The sequence below is a fragment of the Oncorhynchus mykiss genome, chromosome 17, assembly GCF_057628025.1.
Source record: "Oncorhynchus mykiss isolate SJ-2025 chromosome 17, ASM5762802v1, whole genome shotgun sequence".
NCBI lineage: Eukaryota > Metazoa > Chordata > Actinopteri > Salmoniformes > Salmonidae > Oncorhynchus > Oncorhynchus mykiss.
Window position 1 is genome coordinate 56,846,579 of NC_143038.1, and position 26,774 is coordinate 56,873,352.

General features: G+C 44.0%; 1 protein-coding gene and 2 long non-coding RNA genes across 4 annotated transcripts; 1 reads left to right on the top strand and 2 right to left on the bottom strand.

Annotated features, from left to right (window-relative positions):
• Positions 1-217: 217 nt before the first annotated feature.
• Positions 218-6,408, bottom strand: LOC149976090 (uncharacterized). Its single transcript, XR_016488036.1, has 3 exons — positions 4,230-6,408; positions 1,150-1,290; positions 218-1,048 (listed from the first exon to the last, which is right to left on the bottom strand). It is a non-coding gene; the product is annotated as an uncharacterized LOC149976090 (long non-coding RNA).
• A 2,316-nt stretch (positions 6,409-8,724) lies between these two features.
• Positions 8,725-12,009, bottom strand: LOC110494540 (uncharacterized). Its single transcript, XR_016488037.1, has 3 exons — positions 10,606-12,009; positions 10,272-10,407; positions 8,725-10,039 (listed from the first exon to the last, which is right to left on the bottom strand). It is a non-coding gene; the product is annotated as an uncharacterized LOC110494540 (long non-coding RNA).
• taf4 (TATA-box binding protein associated factor 4) lies at positions 11,758-24,979 on the top strand. Of its 2 annotated transcripts, none has more exons than XM_021569678.3 (16): positions 11,758-12,376; positions 12,485-13,286; positions 14,477-14,631; positions 14,716-14,835; positions 16,839-16,952; positions 17,206-17,328; positions 19,383-19,472; positions 19,618-19,812; positions 21,519-21,654; positions 21,745-21,865; positions 21,972-22,141; positions 22,240-22,370; positions 22,459-22,584; positions 22,740-22,796; positions 22,905-23,024; positions 23,367-24,979. In XM_021569678.3, the coding sequence occupies exons 1-16, from the start codon at positions 12,323-12,325 to the stop codon at positions 23,532-23,534; spliced, it is 2,682 nt and encodes an 893-aa protein (XP_021425353.3). In that variant the 5' UTR covers positions 11,758-12,322; the 3' UTR covers positions 23,535-24,979. The 2 variants fall into 2 exon arrangements, with proteins under 2 accessions (XP_021425353.3, XP_021425354.3); XM_021569679.3 differs by having other exon boundaries at positions 21,745-21,856.
• Positions 24,980-26,774: the final 1,795 nt, after the last annotated feature.

Here is a 26,774-nt window from a genome sequence, read left to right on the forward strand (position 1 = left end):
ACAGTTGTATCTGTCAAACTGCTTTGCTTTATCTTGGCCAGGTCGCAATTGTAAATGAGAACTTGTTCTCAACTTGCCTACCTGGTTAAATAAAGGTGAAATAAAAAAATAAAAAAATAAAAGTTGGAGCAGCATGTAAACATATTGTTGAGATCAAATCACTTCTGCAAATTGTTTGAAGTTCATTGTTGGCAGAATGTGAAAAATCCAAACACAATCAATATGTCATGTAGTTTATTAATGGATTAGTAACAATACAAGTTTCCCACAGTGTCAATGTGAATTTTCACTTTCAAGAGAAATACAATTATTTGCTTTTGTACAACCATAACCAAGTTAGCAAGTGGAAAATGTGTATACATTTGGGCATTCATTAGACATGCCCAAATGTAGAAAATAAAATGTAGGTACATTGCTTTGGTCCAATCTCTAAGAAGTAAACAAAGAATAATGGCTCCCCCTTCCACTCATTGAGCAAAATCAAGAATTGGATGCTTCTTCTAATATGTAGAGAAATTACATTACCATGAATGAAAGTTTCTTAGTGGTCAGAATAAATGAAGTACACAATTGTGATTACTGTGCAAATAGTTACAAGCCAGACAAAAAAAAAAAGATTAAACTTTGACAAGGCACAAAGGAGAAAAGAAACCATAAAATATAAAATTTGGTCATTTAGATTTAATTACTACAGGGCCAATAACAAGTGTTTCAAGAGAGAGGGAAGGAATCTTCGGACACTTCAGTGTCAACTCTTACATAAATAACAGTAAAAGATTAAAACAAACAAAAAGAGATGCCAAGTGATTGTAGTTGGAAAGCATCTAGGAAACTAAAACGAGACAAAAAGCTAACGTTAAGGACAGCAAGTGAGGTGGAAAAACTGCATATCCATTTTCACACCCTTGCACTGTCCACTTTGGGCATGGGGTTGGCACTCCCAGCACTCCTGCCACGATAGACCACTCAGAATCCACTGCCCCTCAGAAATCGACCCGGAACCCTAAACGTCTCCACATTCAGCGTCCTTTACTCCGCCCAGGTGGTCCTGATACACACAGAGGGGAGAAAAAAGTCAGATTTAATTCACCACTCCATCATCAAACAGGAAAATGGTTTAAAAAATACCTGTTATTTTTTTTTATATACCTAAAATTAAATCTCAGATGAGACTGTCAAAGAAGCACTTTGTTTTGTCGTAGTAGAACTTCTCCCCTGGAGGATCCTCGTCCACTGTGCCCTCGCTGTTCTGGCCCTTACTAACCCCAGAGTCCACCTTCTTCTCTGGGTCTGAATGAGAACAACCGAGGGTCACATTTTTATACAGGGATTAAGAAGAGAAAGACCACAATCTCCAAACCACATCTTAGGTGTGGTTAAAATATAGACTTGCTACGGCTTGCTGATCTCTGCAGGCAAGACAATTTACTGCCTAAATTGAAGACCAGAGTTAATCTAGGCAAATCAAATCAAATTTTATAATTTTACACATGGTTAGCAGATGTTAATGTGAGTGTAGCGAAATGCTTGTGCTTCTAGTTCCGACCATGCACTAATATCTAACAAGTAATCTAACCTAACAATTTCACAACAACTACTTTATACACACAAGTGTAAAGGAATGAATAAGTACATACAAATATATGAATGAGCGATGGCTGAACGGCATAGGCAAGATGCAGTAGATGGTATAGAGTACAGTATATACATGAGATCAGTAATGTAGGGTATGTAATCATTATATAAAAATTGCATTGTTTAAAGTGGCTAGTGATACATTCATTACATACATTTTTCATTATTAAAGTGGTTAGAGATGAGTCAGTATGTTGGCAGCAGACATTAAATGTTAGTGATGGCTGTTTAACAGTCTGATGGCCTTGAGATAGAAGCTGTTTTTCAGTCTCTCGGTCCCAGCTTTGATGCACCTGTACTGACCTCGCCTTCTGGATGATAGCGGGGTGAACAGGCAGTGGCTCGGGTGGTTGTTGTCCTTGATAATCTTTTTGGCCTTCCTGTGACATCGGGTGGTGTAGGTGTCCTGGAGAGCAGGTAGTTTGCCCCCGGTGATGCGTTGTGCAGACCTCACTACCCTCTGGAGAGCCTTACGGTTGTGGGCGGAGCAGTTGCCGTACCAGGCAGTGATACAGCGTGGCAGGATGCTCTCGATTGTGCATCTATAAAAGTTTGTGAGTGTGTTTGGTGACAAGCCTAATTTCTTCAGCCTCCTGAGGTTGAAGAGGCGCTGCTGCGCCTTCTTCACCACGCAGTCTGTGTGGGTGGACCATTTCAGTTTGTCCGTGATGTGTATGCCGAGGAACTTACAACTTTCCACCTTCTCCACTAATGTCCTGTTGATGTGGATAGGGGGTGCGCCCTCTGCTGTTTCCTGAAGTCCACGATCATCTCCTTTGTTTTGTTGACAATGACTGTGAGGTTATTTTCCTGAGACCACACTCCGAGGTCCCTCACCTCCTCCCTGTAGGCCGTCTCGTCGTTGTTGGTAATCAAGCCTACCACTGTAGTGTCAACTGCAAACTTGATGATTGAGTCGGAGATGTGCATGGCCACGCAGTCGTGAGTGAACAGGGAGTACAGGAGAGGGCTCAGAACGCACGCTTGTGGAGCCCCAGTGTTAAGGATCAGCGGGGTGGAGATGTTGTTACCTACCCTCACCACCTGGGGGCGGCCCGTCAGGATGTCCAGTACCCAGTTGCACAGGGCGGGGTCGAGACCCAGGGTCTCGAGCTTAATGACGAGTTTGGAGGGTACTATGGTGTTAAATGCTGAGCTGTAGTTGACGAACAACATTCTTACATAGGTATTCCTCTTGTCCAGATGGGTTAGGGCAGTGTGATTGTGATTGCGTCATCTGTGGACCTTTTGGGGCGGTAAGCAAATTGGAGTGGGTCTAGGGTGTCAGGTAGGGTGGAGGTGATATGGTCCTTGACTAGTCTCCCAGCACTTCATGATGACGGAAGTGAGTGCTACGGGGCAATAGTCATTTAGCTCAGTTATCGTCGCTTTCTTGGGAACAGGAACAATGCTCGCCCTCTTGAAGCATGTGGGAACAGCAGACTGGGATAAGGGTTGATTGAATATGTCCGTAAACACACCAGCCATCTGGTCTGCGCATGCTCTGAGGACGCGGCTGGGGTTTCCGTCTGGGTCGGCAGCATTGCGAGAGTTTAAATGTTTTACTCACGTTGGCTGCAGTGAAGGACAGCCCACAGGTTTTGGTTTTGGGCCGTGTCAGTGGCACTGTGTCCTCAAAGCGAGCAAAGAAGTTGTTTAGTTTGTCTGGGAGCAAGAAATCGTGGTCCGCGATGGGGCTGGTTTTCCTTTTGTAGTCCGTGATTGACTGTAGACCCTGCCACAAACCTCTCGTGTCTGAGCCGTTGAATTGCGACTCTACTTTTTCTCTATACTAACGCACAGCTTGTTTGATTGCCTTCCGGAGGGAGTAGCTACACTGTTTGTATTCGGTCATGTTTCCGGTCACCTTGCCCTGATTAGAAGCAGTGGTTCGCGCTTTCAGTTTTGCGCAAATGCTTCCATCAATCCACGGTTTCTGTTTGGGGAATGTTTTAATAGACGCTGTGGGTACAACATCACCGATGCGTATTCAGCGTATTCATCAATGTTACTGTCCAACGCTATGCGGAACATATCCCAGTCTACGTGATCAAAGCAATCTTGAAGCGTGGAATCCGATTGTTTGGACCAGCGTTGAATAGACCTGAGCATGGGCGCTTCCTGTTTTAGTTTCTGTCTATAGGCTGGGAGCAACAAAATGGAGTCGTGGTCAGATTTTCCGAAAGGAGGGGGTGGGGGGGGGGTGCTTTATATGCGTTGCGGAAGTTAGAATAACAATGATCCAGGGTTTTGCCAGCCCGGATCGTGCATTCGATATGCTGATAAAATTTAGGGAGCCTTGTTTTCAGATTAGCCTTGTTAAAATCCGCAGCTACAAAGCCTCAGGATATAGGGTTTCCAGTTTACATAGAGTCAAATTAAGTTCGTTCAGGGCCGTCGATGTGTCTGATTGGGGCAGGATATACACGACTGTGATTATGATCGAAGAGAATTCTCTTGGTAGATAATGCGGCCGCATTTGATTGTAAGGATTTCTAGGTCAGGTGAACAAAAGGACTTGAGTTCCTATACGTTGTTATGATCACACCACGTCTCATTAATCATAAGGCATACACCCCCGCCCTTCTTCTTACCAGAGAGATGCTTGTTTCTGTCGGCGCGAAGCATGAAGAATCCGGGTGGCTGTACCGACTCTGATGATGTATCCCGAGGGAGCCATGTTTCCGTTGTTGGGATCGGCTAAACTTTTAACATTGAGATATTAAATACATGATAAAGACAAAGCCTTGAATAGAAGAGTTTGTAAAAAGCCAGAAGACTTTGCAATGTATTTGATGGAGGAGAGGAGAGCGATGTAGGCAAGACAGAGGGATATCTGTGGGTCAGGAGGTGAGGTCAGTTCCCCTTAACTTTTTATGGCTGGGGGCAGTATTGAGTAGCTTGGATGAATAAGGTGCCCAGAGGAAACTACCTGCTACTCAGTCCCAATTGCTAATATATGCATATTATTAGTATATGTGGATAGAAAACACTCTGAAATTCCTAAAACTGTTTGAATGATGTCTGTGAGTATAACAGAACTCATATGGTATGCAAAAACCTGAGAACACATCCAACCAGGAAGTGGGAAATCTGAGGTTGGTAGTTTTTCAACTCATTCCCTATTTTGGGATATTCATCATGTAAGGCTTCCACTAGATGTTTGAGGCTTCTACTGTAAAGGAGGGGCTCATAAGGGCTCTTTGAGTCAGTGGTCTGGCAGAGTGCCACAAGCTCGTGACGCTCGTTTATGTATGAGTTAGCTAGCGTTCCATGGCTTTTCTACAGACAAAGGAATTCTCAGATTGGAACATTATTGAAGATTTATGTTAAAAACATCCTAAAGATTGATTCTATACATCATTTGACATGTTTCTACGGACAGTAACGGAACATTTTGACATTTCGTCTGCTCATAGTGAACGCGCTTCGTGAGTTTGGATTTGTTTACAAAACGCGCTAACAAAAGTAGCTATTTGGACATAAATGATGGACATTATCGAACAAAACAAACATCCCATCCTGGGAGTGCATTCTGATGACGATCATCAAAGGCAAGTGATTCATTCTCTCGCTATTTCTGATTTTTGTGACTCCTCTTTTGGCTGCAAAAATGGCTGTGTTTTTCTCTGACTTGGCTCTGACCTAACATAATCGTTTGTGGTGCTTTCGCCGTAAAGCCTATTTGAAATTGGACACTGTGGTGGGATTAACAAGAAGAAGTGTATATTTAAAATGGTGTGAAATACTTCTATGTTTGAGGAATTTTAATTATGGGATTTCTGTGGGATTTCTGTTGTTTTGAATTTGGCGCCCTACACTTTCACTGGCTGTTGTCATATCGTTCCAGTTAGCGGGATCTCAGCCCTATGATAAAAATACTTATTTTCCACCATAATTTATTTGCAAATAAATTCATAAATAATCCTACAATGTGATTTTCTGGATATTTTTTTCTCATTTTGTCTGTCATAGTTGAAGTGTACCTATGATGAAAATTACAGGCCTCTCATCTTTTTAAGTGGGAGAACTTGCACAATTGGTTGCTCACTAAATACTTTTTTACCCCACTGTATATCCAATAGTTCCTCCCGACTGTATGTAATAAAACCTAATATTTCCCGGGGTAACAATGTAAAAAATAAGACATTAAAAAACAAAATACTGCATAGTTTCCTAGGAACGTGAAGCCAGGCGGCCATCTCTGACCGGCGCCGGAAGCATAGGCAGTAAGTGAGCTAGTGGCTGTTGAGTTTTCTACAAGAAGCTCTTGCAACCCCTATTACCAGTCTGTTCAACCTCTCTTTCATATCGTCCAAGATCCCTAAAGATTGGTAAGCTGCCGCGGTCATCCCCCTATTCAAAGGGGGTGACACTCTTGACCCAAACTGTTTCTAAAGTCTTCGAAAGTCAAGTTAATAAACAGATCACTGACCATTTCGAATCCCACCGTACCTTCTCCGGCTGTGGAATCCGATTTCCGAGCTGGTCATGGGTGCAACTCAGCCACGCTCAAAGAACTAAACGATATCATAACCGGCATCAATAAAAGACAGTACTGTGCAGCCGTCTTCATCGACCTAGCCAAGGCTTTCGACTCTGTCATTCACCATATTCTTATCGGCAGACTTAATAGCCTTGGTTTCTCAAATTACTGCCTTGCCTGGTTCACCAACTACTTCGCAGATAGAGTTCAGTGTGTCAAATCGAAGGGCCTGTTGTCAAGACCTCTGGCAGTCTCTATGAGTGTACCACAGGGTTCAATTCTTTCTCTGTATATATCAACAATGTCGCTCTTGCTGCGGGTGATTCCCCGATCCACCTCTACGCAGACGACACCATTCTGTATACATCTGGCCCTTCTTTGGACACTGTGTTAACTAACCTCCAAACGAGCTTCAATGCCATACAACTCTCCTTCTGTGGCCTCCAACTGCTTTTAAAACGCTTGTAAAACCAAATGCATGCTTTTCAACCGATCGCTTGCCGCACCCGCCCGCCCAACTAGCATCACTACTCTGGACGGTTCTGACCTAGAGTATGTGGACAACTACAAATACCTAGGTGTCTGGCTAGACTAAACTCTCCTTCCAGACTTATATCAAACAGCTCCAATCCAAAATCAAATCTAGAATCGGCATTCTATTTCGCAACAAAGCCTCCTTCACTTACGTCGCCAAACATACCCTAGTAAAACTGACTATCCTACCGATCCTCGACTTCGGTGATGTCATCTACAAAATGGCTTCCAATACTATACTCAGCAAACTGGATGCAGTCTAGCACAGTGCCATCCGTTTTGTTACCAAAGCACCTTAAACCACCCACCACTGCGACCTGTATGCTCTTGTCGGCTGGCCCTCGCTACATATTCGTCGCCAGACCCACTGGCTCCAGGTCATCTATAAGTCTATGCTAGGTAAAGCTCCACCTTATCTCAGCTCACTGGTCACGATAACAACACCCACCCTTAGCACGCGCTCCAGCAGGTATATCTCACTGGTCATCCCCAAAGCCGCCTTTGGCCGCCTTTCCTTCCAATCCTCTGCTGCCAGTGACTGGAACGAATTGCAACAATTGCTGAAGCTGAAGACTTACATATCCCTCAAAAACTTTAAACATCAGCTATCTGAGCAGCTATCCGATCGCTGCAGCTGTACATAGTCCATCTGTAAATAGCCCACCAATCTACCTACAGTACCTCCTCCCCATATTGTTTTTATTTACTTTTCTGCTCTTTTGCACACCAGTATCACTACTCTCACATCATCATCTGCTCATCTATCACTCCAGTGTTAATCTGCTAAATTGTAATGCATTTATTGAAAATCAGAATTATTTTAGATTATTGGAAATAAAATCAATAAAACCACTCTCCTGTTCAGCTACAATGTTACGATTGCAGGCATGTGCTTTGTCTGTGGCAGTAATGTAGGGTTGTGTCGGCAGGCAACCGCAGGGTGCATGTGACCCGTATAGTGCCTAGGTAGAGGTTAGCACACTTACCATGTCCTTTACATACTCTCGCTTACAGCTCGCTGCCACCGGCTAGCCCTTGTGGTGAATTGGGGAGCAGCTTCATGCACAAGTCTCCCCTTGCCGGTACAAAGCCTCTCCATGACCAAGATTCCTGTCGGGCCTCTTCGCGGCCGCACACATTAACTTGTTGTCTTAAAACTCCAGGCTAATCTGCAGGGGATCTCGGAGCAGCAGTGGGCCTAAGAGATGCGTCTGTACAGGCCCACCTCTGTGTGGACACATCCTGGCAGCCATCAACCACTGTCCCGCTGCCTTGTGGGTTAGTCTTGTACGACAAAGGCTAGGGGAGGCACCCTGAGAGAAAAGCAGCGTGCTGGCAGCGCGTGGTAGGTGCGCCGCTACCTTGGCATTGGCTACAGAGGTAGGAAACATCAGGACTGGTTCGATGAGAACGCTGACACCATCACAACATTACTGGACAATATGCACAAAGTGCACAGGGCTACTCAACTAGCCCCACATCTACTACCCGTCGCAAGCAATGGCGTGCATCACGCAAGGAAGTGCAAACAACCTTGCATGCTCTGCAGAACAAATGGTGGACAAATAAGGCACAGGAAATCAAAATTTATGCTGACATAATAACTTGCACAATTTCTACAACTCAACTAAAGCCATCCATGGCCCTAGAAGTCGCTCCATCATCCCCATTAAAACAGCTGATGGTCTGACTTTCTTGAAGGACCAAAACCAGATACTGATGAGGTGGGCTGACCAATTTGGCTGACCAATTTGAAGCTCAATCAGCATTCTCCTACAGACCACTCCATCTTGGAAGAACTGCCTGTCTGTCAACCCATCCAAGACCTCAACCATTCACCAACCTTACAGGAGGTGTTATCAGTTATCCGTTCCCTCAACAACAAGACTCCTGGCGCTGACAGCTTCCAGGTAGAGCTACTTAAGAAGGGAGGTTACAGGTGTGAGTGCATCTGCGCGCACAGTGAGGCAAAGACTTTTGGAGGATGGCCTGGATTCAAGAAGGGCAGCAAAGAAGCCACTTCTCTCCAGGAAAAACATCAGGGACAGACTGATATTCTGCAAAAGGTACAGGGATTGGACTGCTGAGGACTGGGGTAAAATAATTTTCTCTGATGAATCCCCTTTACGATTGTTTGGGGCATCCGGAAAAAAAGCTTGCCCAGAGAAGACAAGGTGAGCGCTACCATCAGTCCTGTGTCATGCCAACAGTAAAGCATCCTGAGACCATTCATGTGTGGGGTTGCTTCTCAGCCAAGGGAGAGGGCTCACTCACAATTTTGCCTAAGAACACAGCCATGAATAAAGAATGGTACCAACACATCCTCCAAGAGCAACTTCTCCCAACCATCCAGGAACAGTTTGGTGACGAGGAATGCCTTTTCTAGCATGATGGAGCACCTTGCCATAAGGCAAAATAACTAAGTGGCTCAGGGAACAAAACATCTATATTTTGGGTCCATGGCCAGGAAACTCCCCAGTTTAATCCCATTGAGGACTTGTGGTCAATCCTCAAGTGGCGGGTGGACAAACAAAAACCCACAAATTCGGACAAACTCCTAGCATTGATTATTCAAGAATGGGCTGCCATCAGTCAGGATGTGGCCCAGAAGTTAATTGACAGCATGCCAGGGCGGATTGCAGAGGTCTTGAAAAAGAGGGGGCAACACTACAAATATGGACTCTTTGCATCAACTTCATGTAATTGTCAATAAAAGCCTTTGACACTTAAGAAATGCTTGTAATTATACTTCAGCATTCCATAGTAACATCTGACAAAAATATCTAAAGACACTGAAGCAGCAAATTTTGTGGAAATTAATATTTGGGTCATTCTCAAAACTTTTGGCCACGACTGTATACTGTGTCCGTTGGAACCAGGACTATTGCTCAACGCAAGCCAGTTTGATCTGGGGTATCCACATATCGATTTATAAAGCGAAAATGTCAGTCGGAACAGGTACCAGAACAACGCAGGTCCTACATCTAAAAGGTTACCTTCCTAGTCATTCTATCATTTAAAATCCAAAGTGCTGGATTACAGAGCCCCCCAAAAAATAATTATCACTCAATAATTTTAGAGCTCAATGTAGTTATCCTGCTCCCTAAAGTGATGAGAATTCATAAAGAAGGAATGAAAACACAGCAGGTGTTACTCAAACTATGTACCAGGCTGTACCAGAAGCCCTCATTCCTGTTGTCTGAGTTTACCACTGGAGGCAGTCGTCCTCTGAGACTGAGGATCATCTCTGCCAGAGCGTTCGGGAGGTTGACCAGACTCAGCCAGACTGGCCACTTCTGTGGACAGAATTATCCGCTGGTACTGTCTGGACAGCCTGCTCTACCACCAGGCCTCTTCTCACTGGAAGGCTGTGAAGTCCTGCTCCTGAGGAAGGCCAGGGAATAATTGGGAAAGACGTTTCAAGAGATCTGGGGACAGTTTCCCACAGACATCATTAGATGAGATGCTACATGGTGACAAAGTTTAAAGACATAGCAGTTATGTACAAGGGCCTCATAACAGTTCAAGGGCTATTTTGACAAAATCTTGAAATAAAATACATCATGAAGGTGGTTGTGTGTTTGATAGGGTCTCTCTCCAAGAAAGTTTCACTCACCCAGACCCAAGGCAGCAGTATACTGCTGGCTGAGTAGAGAGCTGGCAGCCAGCTGGTTATAGGAAGGCACCATACTCCTGTAGGGACTATAGGGGGCCTGGGATAGGTATGTGGCAGAGGTGCTGCCAATGGACCTCTACAAAAAGCAAAGCAAACAAATGCTTATGGGTGCGTTCCTCTGTCCAGATCTTACAACACCTGGATAGGTATTTAACGCATCAGTTAACCACATCAAAAATATTGTAGCTTTTGGAAGTAGAGTTAATAACTGCACCATTTAAATTCGGGGGACAAAACCAATTGCCAAACAACACCTAAATTGAGGGAAACTCACCCTTTGCCAAAGCCACCGTCAAGTTATCCTTGTCGAGTGAATACAAAATGCCCTAATAACGAATCCAGGCTTTAGATATTAGACTTATTTTACTTCCACTACAAGGTATTCCAGTGCTCATTGTTTCTGTTAAGTAGCTTTTATTTCTACTTCTCAACACAAGCCGTCTTGTTTGAGTATTCCCTGAAGCAAACACCAAACTCGAATGTATCAGCAGGTGCACAATTTGTTAAAGCTGGTGCTTTATGTTACAAACCCAATTGGGGGACACATGTCCATTAAAATTATAGCCTAGGAGACAAACGAAATGATTGTCGTAACACTGCAACGCGTCCCTTTAATAGGCCTAGAGAGCAATGTTTAAATTGGATTTAGGGAATAGCCTAAACGTTTTCTGACAACTCAATATGGATTTAGGCTACCCATGGCACATAGGCCTATCATTGATGGGGCATGAAGTGTCCTATGCACTGTGGAATGTTAAATATATTTTTCAGTTGTTCATGCATCTAAAAACCAATCTGTTCGATATGTTTTTTTTTGTGCGCTCTTTTCTCCTCTCCATCTTTGAGGGGAGACACGCAACCCTATTTGTGGGATAAATTAACCACAAAAAAAATCGGTAGCTGGTGCTCATCTTCGTCTATAATCACAAACATTCAGTGACAATTTCCCGATTAATCATAGTCCTGGCCAAAAAAAACAACACTTTCATTGGAGATTCTCAGTTAATAAGTGTAATTTTGAAAAATACTACTAGGCAGCTGTGTCTGGGAAACCAACCCTTTTAGGGCAAGGGCTAAGGTTTCTAGGCAATGATGGCACAGATAAATAGCCTTCAACATATTGTCATTGTCTTATTTTTTTGTTTTAATTGTATATATATATTTCTACATTTAGGCCACGAGATATGCACCGCAAAAATGATATATAGGCATACACACGCCTAACAATATGAATTTCCTATCAAAAACAGCAAATTCTCAAGTTGGATCATTTTATCAATTCCATAAATGTATTTCACACAGAACCCAACTTTTCCTGTGTTGACACTCCCCATGTGGTTTTGACAGTATGCAAAAACTGTATTGTAAGAGGCGTGGCCAAACTAATTTCTACAGTGACGTTCCAAACTAGCTGAACAAAAACAGCGTAGCCATCTTGAAGCCCCAGAGCAAAGGACCCAGATGCACTCCACCTGGGAATTTGTCTAAATGTAGGGTTAAAATTCTGTCGCTACCCATAATTTCATCATCGAATATATAGCATTGAGTTATTCCAGAATCAGTTGGTTAGAATATGATCGCAAATACGCGTCATACAACATGTACTATCGAGTTGATTTTCTCCCCAAAAGCTCTTGTTATTCAGTGTTGTTTCAGCCCTTACATCCTCCGTAATGTCAGTCAGTAGCCATTTGTCCCGCCCTTTATCACCGGGAAACGACCAATCACCGCACTTTGGAATCTCTGTGGGGTGACGTTGCATGTATTCAGCGCATGCGCGCGTTACTTTCGACGCTCCATAGCTTGCAGCAGTGTGAAGATGGCGGCAGGCTCCGATTTGCTAGATGAGGTTTTCTTTAACGCTGAGGTGGACGAGAAAGTAGTTCGTGATCTTGTGGGGTCTCTTGAGTCCGAGTTTTCGGGTCACGAGAGCCCTGAGGCAAGTAGCCAGACAGTCGCTAAACACATGGCCAGTTCCGGGACAGGGTTTAATGCTAATGTCCAGCAGAACAAACGGGGACTTGCTCAAGAGGTTGCAAAAGCAGGTATGCTGTGGTAACGTTGTTTTGCTTGTTGTTTCAAGTGTAAACGAAAGCAAACACTAGTTTATTTGTTCACCCCCTTCTCTCACCCTTGTTTCCGCTCCACAACAGGGGCTGGAGTGCAAAGGGGGTGTCATTATTAGTAATACGTGGTCCCAGGGTTCAGCTATGGATGCCTCATCGAGTGAGTCGGACTCATCGGCACGACACGGCCAAGGAAAGACTGTTGCTGTCAGTGCCAGTATAATAACTCCTCTCCCAAACCACGGGGGGAAAGTAGCCTCTTCCGCAACTGAAACTTTGAATGGAGGCAGTTTAATGAACTGTCACAATTCAGGAAGCGCTGTCTCTCTCACTGGGGCACCGCTGTCAAGTAGTTGCACGAGTAGCGGCAATGCCTCGGTAGCTGTCACAGTTGTCAACAACGGGCCGGGGTTGTCAAAAGGACATGCGAGCGCAGTAATGCCACCTTCATTGAACACCACTATCACCCAGACATCATTCGTGAACTCTCAGAATGTTGTCACCTCGTCTCACGCTGCGAGTCTGGGCACTGGACCTGCCATATCACATATTGTGAGGCCATCTATGCAAACTGCGGGATCGGGTACAGCGAATGGTCCTAATGCGGGATTGCCTTTCGATTGCCTGAACAATGGTCAGTCGCCCACGTCTGTGGCTGTCAGTGCGGGGTCGCACATGATCATGGCAGAGGCGCCCAAAACAAGCATACAGACTGCTTCATGTGCTGTAACGAACCCGTCGTTCCAGAGCGCACCGAGGGCTTCCACTCCGGTGACAGTGGCTGCAAGCCCGGGAGGGAGCCGTTCTATCGCGCAACAGGTGTTGGCGCCTCGGCACCCCCAGACATCCTCGAACCAGCCCAACGTTCAGAACATCCAGCTTCCCCCAGGTACGTTTGTCTCTCTTTGAAATTAAATAGTTACAAAAACGTAATATACGAAAACATAATATTGTTCCTATTTATAATTTTATGCCTACACATTGTTTTAAAGACAGTCAAATAGAAGTATATTGCAGACTTGGTGTTGTAATAGTGTACTTGCTGCTTCATTGATTATTCTCTGATGATGTTGACCCGTCAATCAAAGGGAAAAAAAACGTACTGGTTGTTCATTGCTTCGTCATTTGCACAGAACATCCCAAACTTTCCCTGCTGATCTGTCTTGGTTGTTCATTGAATTGATGTAGAGTGCCCTGTCGTGCCTCTCAAACGCTCTCCTGTTGTGTCTGTGCTGCGCTGTTCTCTGCCTGTGCACTGTTAACACACCTGTCAACTCATGTTAACACTCAGGAAATGGAAATTGATGTATGACAAGTACATAATCAAATACTCAGATCTTTTCAATATATTTTCTCTTATCCCTATGATTTATTTATTCTATCATGTAACATTTAGCCTACACAGTAAAAAGTTTGATCACTCATAAACACCAACAGATATAAGGGAAGGCAGACAGGGATATGGCATGTGTAAGTATAGCATACAGTTCTGGCCTGGTAAGAGTACTACTACTGTATTACCTGTATGCTGTATGATGATGACGACCACCACCAGAAGTGGAGATTGTTGCTGCCCTATGTGCCAGCCTGTCTAAGAAGTGTGTGTGTATAATGTCCTGTCCTCTGTGAGCTCTCTGTGAATACAGGACCAGCTTTGCCTGTAATGCAGCCAGTCTTTTTCTTGAGACCCTTCTTGTAGCGTAGTCAGTGTTGATCCCCCTGTGGCGAGGCACGGTGTCCCAATGCATTGCCATGTAGATTACAGCGTGACTCGTTTACACTGCCGCTTCGGTCTGTATGGAACTCTACCGTCTTGCCTTGCTTCTTTAGGAAGACTGATTTGCATGAAATGGCACAGTGTTTATGGCCCTTATCCAGCGCTCTATCTCTCAGCTAAATGTTAGCAGATGTGGGAGGATCGGAGCTGAACAGCCTCCAAGTACCTGTTCTACAGAATCCCTCTTCTGTTGATGTAGAGGAGTGTTGTTACAAATGTATTACAGGGTTACAAAGTGTTGTAAAGGGAATCTAACATGGTGACAGGACGGTTACGGGAATGATCTTTTCTCTTTCCGACAGGTATGGTCCTGGTGCGCAGTGAGAGTGGGCAGCTGTTGATGATCCACCAGCAGACCCTGGCTCAGATGCAGTCCCAGTCCCAATCCCAGGGAGTCATGGCCCCCCGCCCAGCCACCCCCACCAGCACTCCTCCTTTCCAGATCACCTCAGTCCAGGTTTGTTCAATAGACAAGATCACCTCATGCACACCTACCCCCAAAAGTACTCTCCAGATCAGACTGTCTTCCTATTTTCCTCAGGCTCCTGGAACGCCCATCCTCACTAGGCAGGTGACTCCCACCACTATCATCAAGCAGGGCTCACCTGTGCCAACCTCTGCTCCTGTCACCACCACACTCCAGAGGCCTCCTGTCCTACAGGTACAGTGGGGGACTACAGCAGAGCAGGAGAGATGTAGTAGGATACACATAGTTGGTTATATTATACAGTAGGGCCTTAGCAGAAGGCAGAAACGGCACCAGTCATGTGAAATTTGCTTTTTTTAAATTCTCTCGAGGGCCTCTTCTGTAACGTAGGCATCACTTTGGAGCTTGAATCCCCTTTTGTGTATGAAAGTGCTTTCCTGGTGTGTCAGTTTAGTGTGTGTGTATGTGTGTTTTCTGTGCATCTACTATGAGTGCAAGGCTGCAGGCTCTCACACACTCATTATCACAGCCAGTGGTTTCAGTGAATGCCTGATTTGTCCCGGGCCAACAGTTTCTGACTCCTTTTCAGTTCTCTCAGGTCTTGTATGCACTGGGTCCTTTTTTAAATGGATCTGAAGAGTGTTTGTTGTCGGCCAGTGATGGATAGTATGTGTGTGGAGCCCCATGCTATAGCTCTCCTCCCCTTTAACTTCTTTGGGACTGGGGGGCAGTATTGAGTAGCTTGGATAAAAAGGTGCCCAGAGTAAACTGCCTGCTACTCAGGCCCAAAAGCTAGAATATGCATATAATTTGTATATTTGGATAGAAACACTCTGAAGTTTCTAAAACTGTTTGAATGATGTCTGTGCGTATAACAGAACTCATATGGCAGGCAAAAACCTGATAAAAAAATCCAACCAGGAAGTCTGAGGTTTGTAGTTTTTCAAGTCATTGCCTATCAAACATACAGTGTCTATGGGGTCATATTGTACTTCCTAAGGCTTCCACTAGATGTCAACTGTCTTTAGAACCTTGTTTGAGGCTTCTACTGTGAAGGAGGAGAGAATGAGAGCTGATTGAGCCAGAGGTCTGGCAGAGTGCCATGAACTGATTACGCGCACCCCCGTGAGCGGTAGCTGCGTTCCATTGCATTTCTAAAGACAAAGGAATTCTCCGGTTGGAACATTATTGAAGATTTATGTTGAAAACATCTAAATATTGATTCTATACATCGTTTGACATGTTTCTACGAACTGTAATATAACTTTTTTTAAATTTCGTCTGAACAAGTGATCGCGAAATGCGCGAACAAAAGGGAGGTATTTGGACATAAATGATGGACTTTATCGAACATAACAAACATTTATTGTGGAACTGGGATTCCTGGGAGGGCATTCCGATCAAGATCATCAAAGGTAAGTGAATATTTATAACGCTATTTCTGACTTTTCTGACACCTCTCCTTCTTTGGAAAATGGCTGGATGTTTTTCTGTGACTAGCGCTGACCTAACATAATCGCAAGGTGTGCTTTCACCGTAAAGCCATTTTGAAATCTGACACAGCGGTTGCATTAAGGAGAAGTTTATCTATATTCCATGCATAACATTTGTATCTTTTATCAATGTTTATTATGAGTATTTCTGTAATTTGATGTGGCTCTCTGCACTTTCACCGGATGTTTGTTTGAGACGATGCATTTCTGATCATAACACACCAATTTCAAATGTGGTTTTTGGACATAAAGATAACTTTATCGAACAAAACACACATTTATTGTGTAACATGAAGTCCTGTGAGTGCCATCTGATGAAGATCATCAAAGGTTAGTGATTAATTTAATCGCTATTTCTGATTTTTGTGAGCCCTCTCCTTGGCTGGAAAATGGCTGTATGGTTTTCTGTGACTAGGTGCTGACCTAACATAATCGTTTGGTAGGCTTTACCGCGAAAGCACATTTGAAATCGGGCACTGTGGCTGGATTTACAAGAAGTTTATCTTTAAAATTATGTAAAATACTTGTATGTTTGAGAAACTTTATTAATTGGATTTCTGTTGTTTTGATTTTGGCGCCCTGCAATTTCACTGGCTGTTGGCGAGGTGGGACGATACTGTCCCATATATCCCAGAGAAGTCAATGCGGTGTCTCCTCAAAGCTCACTATTTTGGTCATACATTTGATCTACTTTATGGTGCATTGCATATAACAACCTGGATGATGTGTGTATTTCCCCCCCAGAGTCCCATGATCGTGGTAGGGGCTGCTGCAAGCACTTCTATGGGGACAGCGCTACCAGGGGCCACCCAGAAGACCGTCACCGCATCACCCGGGACCACTGTCACCTTGGCAACGGTGCGGAACTAGGTTCCACCCACCCCCATTGGTCAGGGCTAGGTCCTCTGTTCAGGGAATGCTCCTTTGCTAGACCATAGCTGTATTTCTAGTGCTTTTATGGTCTCTGGTAAACACAATACAAATACTGCAAATTTAGAAGGATATGATAGAAGGATATGATGGCTTTTGATGACGCAAGAGCCCATGATGGTTCCTCAAATAAGGAGCTTGACTTTGTTTCTAAGGCTGCCCCTTGTTTGTTTTGCTGTAGGAGACGATGGAGAATGTGAAGAAATGCAAGAACTTCCTGTCTACATTAATCAAGCTGGCGTCCAGCGGGAAGCAGTCCTCAGAGACTGCCGCCAACGTTAAAGACCTGGTCAAAGATCTCCTGGTGAGTGACCACACCAGGGCTGCAGGAAAACATGTGGCGAGGCGGCATTTGCCACCGCACTTTTCAATCAGTGATTTAGTTTAATAAAATATATTGATGCAAAGTGTTAAGTGCTGTTTTTTTGACGGTTTTGCCTCATGAGTTGACAACTCGCACACAATTTCTCTGGTCTTCACATCGGAATGCTGCTTCAGGCTCTTAACGTGTCTTGACCAATCAGATTCAAGTAAATTGCAGGTCGCATGGTCTGGGCACAAAGCTTAAGGTGTTATCTCAACTTATCCAGTATTTATTTAGCAAGTGTGATAACACATCACTCCCGTCAGACACAAGCAAAAACTCTGTGGGGCGGCAGGTAGTCTAGTGGTTAGAGCGTTGGACTAGTAACAGGAAGGTTGCAAGATTGAATCCCGGAGCTGACAAGGTAAAAATCTGTTGTTCTGCCCCTGAACAAGGCAGTTAACCCACTGTTCCTAGGCCGTCATTGTAAATAAAAAATTGTTCTTAACTCACTTGCCTAGTTAAATAAAAGTCAAATTTAAAATAAATAAATAAAAGCAAAAACTCTTCCATAAATGTAGTAGCCTATACACCTAAACATTAGCCATCTGACATGCGGTATTGTATTGAAACCACTATTTTTTAGTCTGATCAACTGTAGGCTACTAACAACAGCAACTGTCTAGTTCCCACTATCCCAGAAATGTTCCAAAAAGCTTATTTCTCTCAAATCCTGGGCACACATTTGTTTACATGGCTGTTAGTGAGCATTTATCCTACCAAGATAATCCATTTACCTGACAGGTGTGACATATAAAGGACCTGATTAAACAGCATGATCATTACACAGGTGCACCCTGTGCAGGGGACAACAAAAAAATCTGGAGTTTTGTCACACAACACAATGCCACAGTCTCAAGTTTTGAGAGAGCGTGCAATTGGCATGTTGACTGCAGTAATGTTGACCAGAGCTGTTTCCAGATCATGTTCATGTTAATTTCTCTACCATAAGCTGCCTCCAACGTCGTTTTAGAGAACTTGTGAGGCCGGTTTGACGTACTGCCAACTGCAGACCACGTGTAATAGCCAGCCCAGGACCTCCACATCTAGCTTCTTCACCTGCGGGATCGTCTGAGGCCAGCCACCTGAATAGCTGATGAAACTGAGGACTATTTCTGTCTGTAATAAAGCCCTTTTGTGGGGAAAAACTCATTCTGATTGGCTGGGCCTGGCTCCCCAGTAGGTTGGCATATGCCCTCAGGCCCACCCATGTCTGTGCCCCTGCCAGTCATGTGAAATCCATAGATTAGGGCCTAATGAATGTATTTCAATTTACTTATTTCCTTATATGAATTATAACTCAGTGAAATTGTTGCATGTTGCATTTTTATATCTTTGTTCAGTATATTAAAACTTGGGCTGACTAGTTTACCTAGACTTTTTCAATCCAAAATGATTAACTGGAATGAATCAATAAACACAATAGCTCACAGACTGAATACATCTTTAATTAGGCTTGCAGTTGCGTAGGGCAGGACTACATGATGCAAACCTGCATAAGGCAAACTCAGCCCTGTGTGTTGTATTGTCCAAATAGGTTGCTTTCCAAGAGGTGTCTGAATAGGAAACCCCCCTAGTCCTTTAAAATATAGTTCTTATGAACAAGTACAAGGTTGCTGCAGTTTGACAGAGTTTTCATCCTCCCCAAGGCCAGGAGATTTTTTTTTTAAACCATGTGACTTGATTTAGAAAAACTCTGGTCCCATCATAGCCCATATTAAACCTTTTTATGACAAATGAATCACATTATACCGTATAAGGTCTAGAGTTTTACCGGGTTAGGTTACCAGAAAACTACAGGCCCCAGAATTTTTTTTGCCACACCACTGGGTGGTGCCACTTCTAGACCAGACACACCACTGATGGGATCAGGGTAGAGATCAGGACTGTTGGCGTCAGCTGCTGAGAGTATCACAATAGACAGGGATTGCAATCTGATGATTAACATTTTGCATATTTCTTTGGAACTGATGGTCTGTTCTCATTTCCAACAGGAAGGGAAGATTGAAGTCGAGGACTTCACTAACAGGTTATACAGAGAGCTCAACTCCTCACCTCAGCCTTACCTCGTGCCTTTCCTCAAGGTAAGGAATCCTCCTACGCACCATTGAATAAACAAAACCAAGTTATGACTCAGTCTTCAGCACCCACCCACCAGTTTGCTTACCCACCAAACTATTTTGCCAAATTATCAAATTATCTCTGCCTTTCTGTCTGTCTGTCCTCCAGAGGAGCCTTCCTGCTCTGCGGCAGCTCACCCCAGACTCAGCAGCCTTCATCCAGCACAGTGGGCTCCAGCAGCAGGCCTCTGCCACCACCCCTACCACTGTGGTACTGGACAGCCCAGCCCTGCGCCCTGCAGCCCCAACCATCAGACCACACCTCCAGCCTGTCATCAGCAAACAGGGGCTGACTACCCCAATGGTACTATACCACCATATTGCTATTAATAGTGATAGATTATAATCACATCTCATTGTTTACTCTTATTAAAATCGTTAGTATTAGAAGTACACTACATGAACAAAAGTATGTTGAACATCTCATTCCAAAATAATGGGCAATAATATGGAGGTGTGCCTCACTTTGTTGCTATAACAGCCTCCACTGTTCTGGGAAGGCTTTCCACTAACGTTGGAACATTGCTGCGGGGACTTGCTTCCATTCAGCCACGAGCACGAGTGAGGTTGGGAACTGATGTTGAGCGATTAGGCCTGGTTCGCAGTCGGCATTCCAATTCATCCCAAAATTGTTTGATGGAGTTGAAGTCAGGGCTCTGTGCAGGGCAGTCAAGTTGTTCCAAAACCATCTTGACAAACCATTTCTGTATTGACCTCACTTTGTGCACGGGGACATTATCATGCTGAAACTGGAAAGGTCCTTCCCCAAACTGTTTGCCACAAAGTTGGAAGCACAGAATCGTCTAGAATGTCATTGTATGCTGTAGCGTTAAGATTTCCCTTCACTGCATCGCAGTGCTTGAGGCGTCACTACAAACCTGGGTTCGATCCCAGGCTGTGTCACAGCCGGCCGTGACTGGGAAACCCATGAGGCGATGCACAATTGGCCCAGCGTCGTCCGGGTTAGGGGAGGGTTTGGCCGGACGGGATTTGACTTCAGTTGCCAGCTGGACGGTGTTTCTACCAACACATTGGTGCGGCTGGCTTCCGAGTTAAGTGAGCAGTGAGTCAAGAAGCAGTGCGGCTTGGCAGGGTCGTGTTTCGGAGGACGCATGGCTCTCGACCTTCATAGGGTTGTTGCAGTGATGGGACAAGACTGTAACTACCAATTTGGATATCACGAAAAAGGGGTAAAAATTACAACAAACAAAAAATAGTTTCCTTCACTGGAACTAAGGGGCCTAGCCCGAACCATGAAAAAGAGCCTCAAACCATTATTCCTCCACCACCAAACTTTACAGTTGGCACTGCATTGGAGCAGGTAGCGTTCTCCTGGCATCCGCCAAACCCAGATTTGTCCGTCGGACTGCCAGATGGTGAAACATGATCCACTGCTCCTGAGTCCAAACGCGGCGAGCTTTTACATCACTCCAGCTGAAGCTTGGCATTGCACATGGTGATCTTAGGCTTGTGTGCGGCTGCTCGGGCATGGAAACCCATTTCATGAAGCTCCCGTTGAACAGTTATTGTGCTGACGTTGCTTCCAGAGGCAGTTTGGACCTCTGTAGTGAATGTTACAACCAAAGACAGACGATTTTTATGCGCTTCAGCACTCGGCGGTATCATTCTGTGAGCTTGTGTGGCTTAGCACTTCGCGGCTGAGCCGTTGTTGCTCCTAGACGTTTCCACTTTACAATAACAGCACTTACAGTTGACCAGGGCAGCTAGAGCAGAGCTGAAATTTGACAACTGACTTGTTGGAAAGGTGGCATCCTATGATGTTGCCACATTGAAAGTCACTGAGCTCTTCAGTAAGGCCATTCTACTGCCAATGTTTACTATGGAGATTGCATCAGTGTGCTCGGTTTTATACACCTGTCAGCAGCGGGTGTGGCTGAAATAATTGTTTGAAGGCGTTGTCCATATACTTTGTATATATAGTGTATATGAAAGGATTTCCCACCTACATCTTTCCAACTGCCCCATTGACCCCTAACCTTGAACCATCAGGTGCTCCAGCCTCGGCAGCAGGGGGCAATGGTAAGGCCTCTTCAGATGACCCCCATGGTGACCCTCAGAGGTCCGCCCCCCCACAGTCACATCATGCTGGGACAGCCACAGGTGCAGCTCAAACAGCTACAGACAGGTGAGTGGGGGAGGAGACCATGTAATACAAAAAGAGAAACCAAGAAATCACATCTGTCTGATCTCTTTTTCATTCCTGTCTATCTCCCAGTCCCTGTAGTGAATCCTGGAGTGTTGACTGGATCTAAGTCGTCTCCTGTTGCTGCCTCTCTGGCCACTGTAGTTCAGAAGAACAAGCTGAAAGAAGCTGGGGGCACGTTCAGGTCAGCTATGTATGTCCCATCCACAAACCAGTAGGAGGACAATTATCACAACTAAAATGAAAGATTGAAAAGTTCTGTAGCTGTTGCCTGGCTGACTGGGTTTTTTTGTGTCCAGGGATGACGATGACATCAATGATGTGGCATCTATGGCTGGGGTTAACCTGTCTGAGGAGAGTGCCCGTATCCTGGCAACCAACTCCGAGCTGGTGGGAGCGGTGACACGGTCCTGTAAGGACGAGACCTTCCTCCATACCGCCACACTGACCAGTAGAATACTGGAAATAGGTGAGACTAACACACACACACACACACACACTTACACACACTGAAAAATGCACCTTTGAGCTTAGCTTTCACTGACTGCAAGTGTTTCCCCTCTTCAGGTAAGAAGTTTGGTGTGAGTGATCTGGGGCCGGAGGTAGTGAACTACGTGTCCCACGCCTCCCAGACCAGGCTGCAGAACCTGTTGGAGAAAGTCTCTGAGGTGGCCCAGCAGAGGAACATCAACTTCAAGGTCTGTACAGTTTTGTGCTTTATTTGCATCTTTAGCATGTGTTCCTATGGTCTGGTACTTGATGGTGAATGAATGTATGTGTTGATAGGAGGACAGTCGGTACGAGCAGACGAGCGACATGCGAGCCCAGATCAAGTTCTTTGAGCAGCTGGATCAGATGGAGAAACAGAGGAAAGAGGAGCAGGAGAGAGAGATTCTGATGAAGGCAGCAAAGGTACTGAAGCTGTTTCAGCACAGACCCATTCCACTATCACTCCTATTATATTAGACTTTTAGGGCCACTAATGGTGAGAGGGTGGACATTAATTCCTTTATTCTGGAGACCCAGTTAACACATTCCGATCTGTTTTCTGATGGGTGTCCTTTCAGTCTCGTTCTCGTCAAGAAGACCCTGAGCAGCTGCGGTTGAAACAGAAGGCCAAAGAGGTAAGAGGGATGGATAGAATTTGGCATAATAAAATATGTGTCACCGAAGTGTCCATAGTAGGGGTGTGTTTGTGTAGGCCTATCTCGTGTATATGTGTTTGTCTCCAGATGCAGCAGCAGGAGCTGTTTCAGTTGAGACAGAAGGAAGCTAACCTGACGGCGCTGGCAGCCATCGGCCCCAGGAAGAAGAGGAAAATGGAGGCTGCAGCCGCTGCAGCTGGAGCTGAGGTAACATGATCTCCACCTTCTCTTAATGTGTGGTTGTGGGCTGTTTATTCATGTAGTCAAATCGTAATCTTCTCTGTCTCCTTTTTTATTTGTCTTTTGCCCTCAAACTCCCCCTCAACTCGGCCACTTTCTCACTCTGTTTGTGGGCTGTTTCTTCATGTAGTCAAATCATGTAGTCAAATCGCAATCAAATAGTCAAATCGCAATCTTCTGTCTCCTTTTTTATTTGTCTTTTGCCCTCAAACTCCCCCTCAACTATCTGCCACTTTATCACTCTCTGCCACTTCCAAACTCCCTCTTGTTCTCTCTGACTGTCACTCTCCCTCCCCATCTCTCTCTCAGGGCTCAGGGTCCAGTCCCGCTGCGTCTGGTAGTGGTAGTTCAGGAGCATCCAGACAGTTTATCCGCCAGCGCATCACTCGTGTCAACCTCAGGGACCTGCTCTTCTGTTTGGAGAATGAGAGAGACACCAGTCATTCCCATCTCCTCTACAAAGGCTTCCTCAAATAGACACCCAGAGAGCCAGTCCAGAGAGCTGTCACCCTAACCTTCACTAAAGCAACTCCCTCAAATAGGGCTGTACCCTAGAATTGGATAAAGAGGACAGCAATACAACGATGTTAAGATTCTCCAGGCCACAGTGAATGGAGCTACCTAAAGTGACTGGAACGTTTGTCTCCCCTGTATACTCTGGATGTCCTTTCGCTCTTCATCTGGTTCTAGGCCTGACTGCTCCCTCAACACTCCTCCACCTTCCAGCAGAGCAATCCTGGAACGTTCACATTTTCTACTGTTTTTATTTCCTTTTTATTGACTTTGTTTTAGAATCCCCTTTTAATGAAACTGTAAATAAATTAATACATTATTATACATTTTACTTGGAAGGCCGTTTTGTAGTGTGCAAACCGATTCTACAAAATAGTCAATTTATTTTATAATTCTGTTTATATGAAAAAATATATTTTTAATAATTAATCATCAGTGTTTCTAGCGATTGTTAAGAACAATTATCCTTATTTTGTTTTTGGTATTCTATTGGCCTCTGAATTAGTTTGAACACTTCTGATTTCTTCTTGCCTTCCTGACAAAAGAAGCCATATTTTAATATAATGTTGAACAGCAAAGCAATTCATCTAGTGATTCATTCTGAAATCTGAAGCAGTCAATGTGTCTTTAGTTTCTCTGTTTGAGCTTGTCTTGAATTCAATGTCTTGTATTTATATTCTGTAATCAGATCAAACACGTTTTTCTTTTCAGTCTCCATTTGTGTTTTTGAGATCACATCTCCTGTTTCTGCATGAGATAAGGTGTGAAAATGTGTATTTTAGAGGGAATGAGTTGATAGTCTCTACAATTGTATTCTAATGATTTAATATTTGTTTTATGCATTTTTGGGTCATTTAGGTATTTGCAATGATGAATTATTGGATTTCAACAATAGTAAAAACTATTTTAAAATAGACAAACTCAAAGGCCCCTTTGTCACCACAAAACAACTGTGCATATGCATGTAGGAAAGTTTCATTTTTATTAGTTTTATTGGACTGCATGTATTCTACCATTTCTCAAATAACTTTATTCTTATATTCTAACCCTAGACTTGATGATATTCTGAGGTATGAATGGTGATGTTATTATTTTTTAAAGCTGTCCTATCTGTTCAATGATCTGTGCTTCTGTTCTGATGCCCCATTGGACAGCCCTGGCTAGAACTCAGTGGTATATTTTCCCGATCACTTAGATTTTAGATGAAGATTTTTTAGTACCTGTTACTTTCCATATTTGTCTCTTACAGAGAAATCAAAGTAAGGGGGAAGCATTGCATGTCTCCCTTATTTCTTGTACATTTTGCACAGACACTTGTTCATATGTAAATATTTTACCTAAAGTTTTTTAACTGCAATGGTTTTGTATAGGATTGAAAGATAATAAACTCCTTCATTAAAAGTGCAAAATATTTTGCCATATTTTCATATTCATGCACTAGAGGACAATGCTACATCACTGACATTCATGTTCAGTTTATGAAATACAATTATTATTTGGTTATTGCAGATATTGGATGAACAGTGTTGTAGTTTTACAAGGTCAATATACTGTACAGACTTTCCATGTAGCTCATTTTAATTTAGGTGGTCCTAATCTTCAGGTTGAATCAATAGGATTGAGACATTTTCACATTCTCCTGACCCATTTCCTGTCTGCTGGCATCTATAAAACCAACATCTGTCATCATCAATATCTGTCCGCCAGCTCAACAGAACAGACAGACACAGCAGCATACCAGTCTGTCCTTCTGTTCTGTGTCGGTTCGGCTCGGTTCAGACATCCACTATTATTAAAAGACAGGAATGAGCTGCATAGTGTGCCTGACGTATTGGAAACAGATGCTACATCAGATGCCAAGTAACATTCACCACAACTGGGGGATTGAAACAATTACACCATTCGGAGTGTCTGTTGGGACATAGGCCTGATGTTACACTGATTGTGACCAGCTTCAACATGCATGCAGAACAATTCATATAATGGACAGCTGCAGCTTTCAATACTGATTAATTATATTTCCACTCTGTTCAATGGTCATGCTGTTCATTTCCACAAGATGGCAGTAGTAACTTGCGCTATTGACAGGTGTATGTTTTCAGATAACCTCAGCAGAGCAGGATCTGCTCAATGTGGATTTCATTATAAATTGTACGCTGCATGGCTGTGACTTGATTTATCCCTTTATCACTGAACTGTTTACTCAGTTCAATCTCCAATCTAAGACAGCCAGAGGGTGAGGTCAGTGCTCAGTGTCTGTGACCTATAAAGCATCATCTCATGGATGCTGTTGCTGAGCATATTCCTGAACAACACACATCTTTTCATTGAATAGTGATGATCTTATACAGTGTCAATAACTTACACAAGTATGTGGCACTCCCCCGAGTGAGCAGAGCACTCAATTCTGGGATGTGAGTCAGTGTTGGTTGCTTCCTTGGTGCCAGACAGACAGGGCATCTGAGTACAGCTCTGGTGTTTCAGGCTCACCTGCCCTTTGTGCTTCGGCCCAATCCAATATTTTCCCTGGTAATTCCCTTCTACTGCACGACATGGCTGCTCTTTCAGAGTTAAGTCCACATAATCTCCCACTTGAGTGCCAGAAACAGAACGGGGACTGTAGTTGCCTAGCGACATCTCAGTGAGTGCACCTGGAGGTGGTGGGTAAATACCCTGAGCCTTCAAGGGGGTAGAAGTGACATCACTGCTTCCTGTGATGTGTCATAGAACATGTTTGTTTATGACCTCTCATTTGTTAAAGGGAAACTGCACCCGCTGTCGTGACGTGACTTTCATTAACGTGATGACTGTTATTTATCGAAACAACTAACCATGTTTAATTGTGTAACAATTAAATTAATCATGTAACAATTAACTCATTAGGAATTTGAGGCACCACAGAAGAAGTTGTTTATAGAGTTACCATCTCCCGAATAAACTCTAAAATATATATAAGTTATATATCGATAAAAGTCACTTAATCATTACCTCATATCAGTCTCATTCTGAACGTTACATACTCCTTGGATCCGCAAGAACCCCAGCTTTACTTATGATTCAGCACTACACAAAATTATTGTATTTATTTACTAGCTAACAAAATAATAACACAGAATAACATAAACACAACACATGAGAAAAATTCCCTAGTGGACTAACAACAGCATGACTGCTTGGTTACCACAAAAGACAGGGGTAGATAGG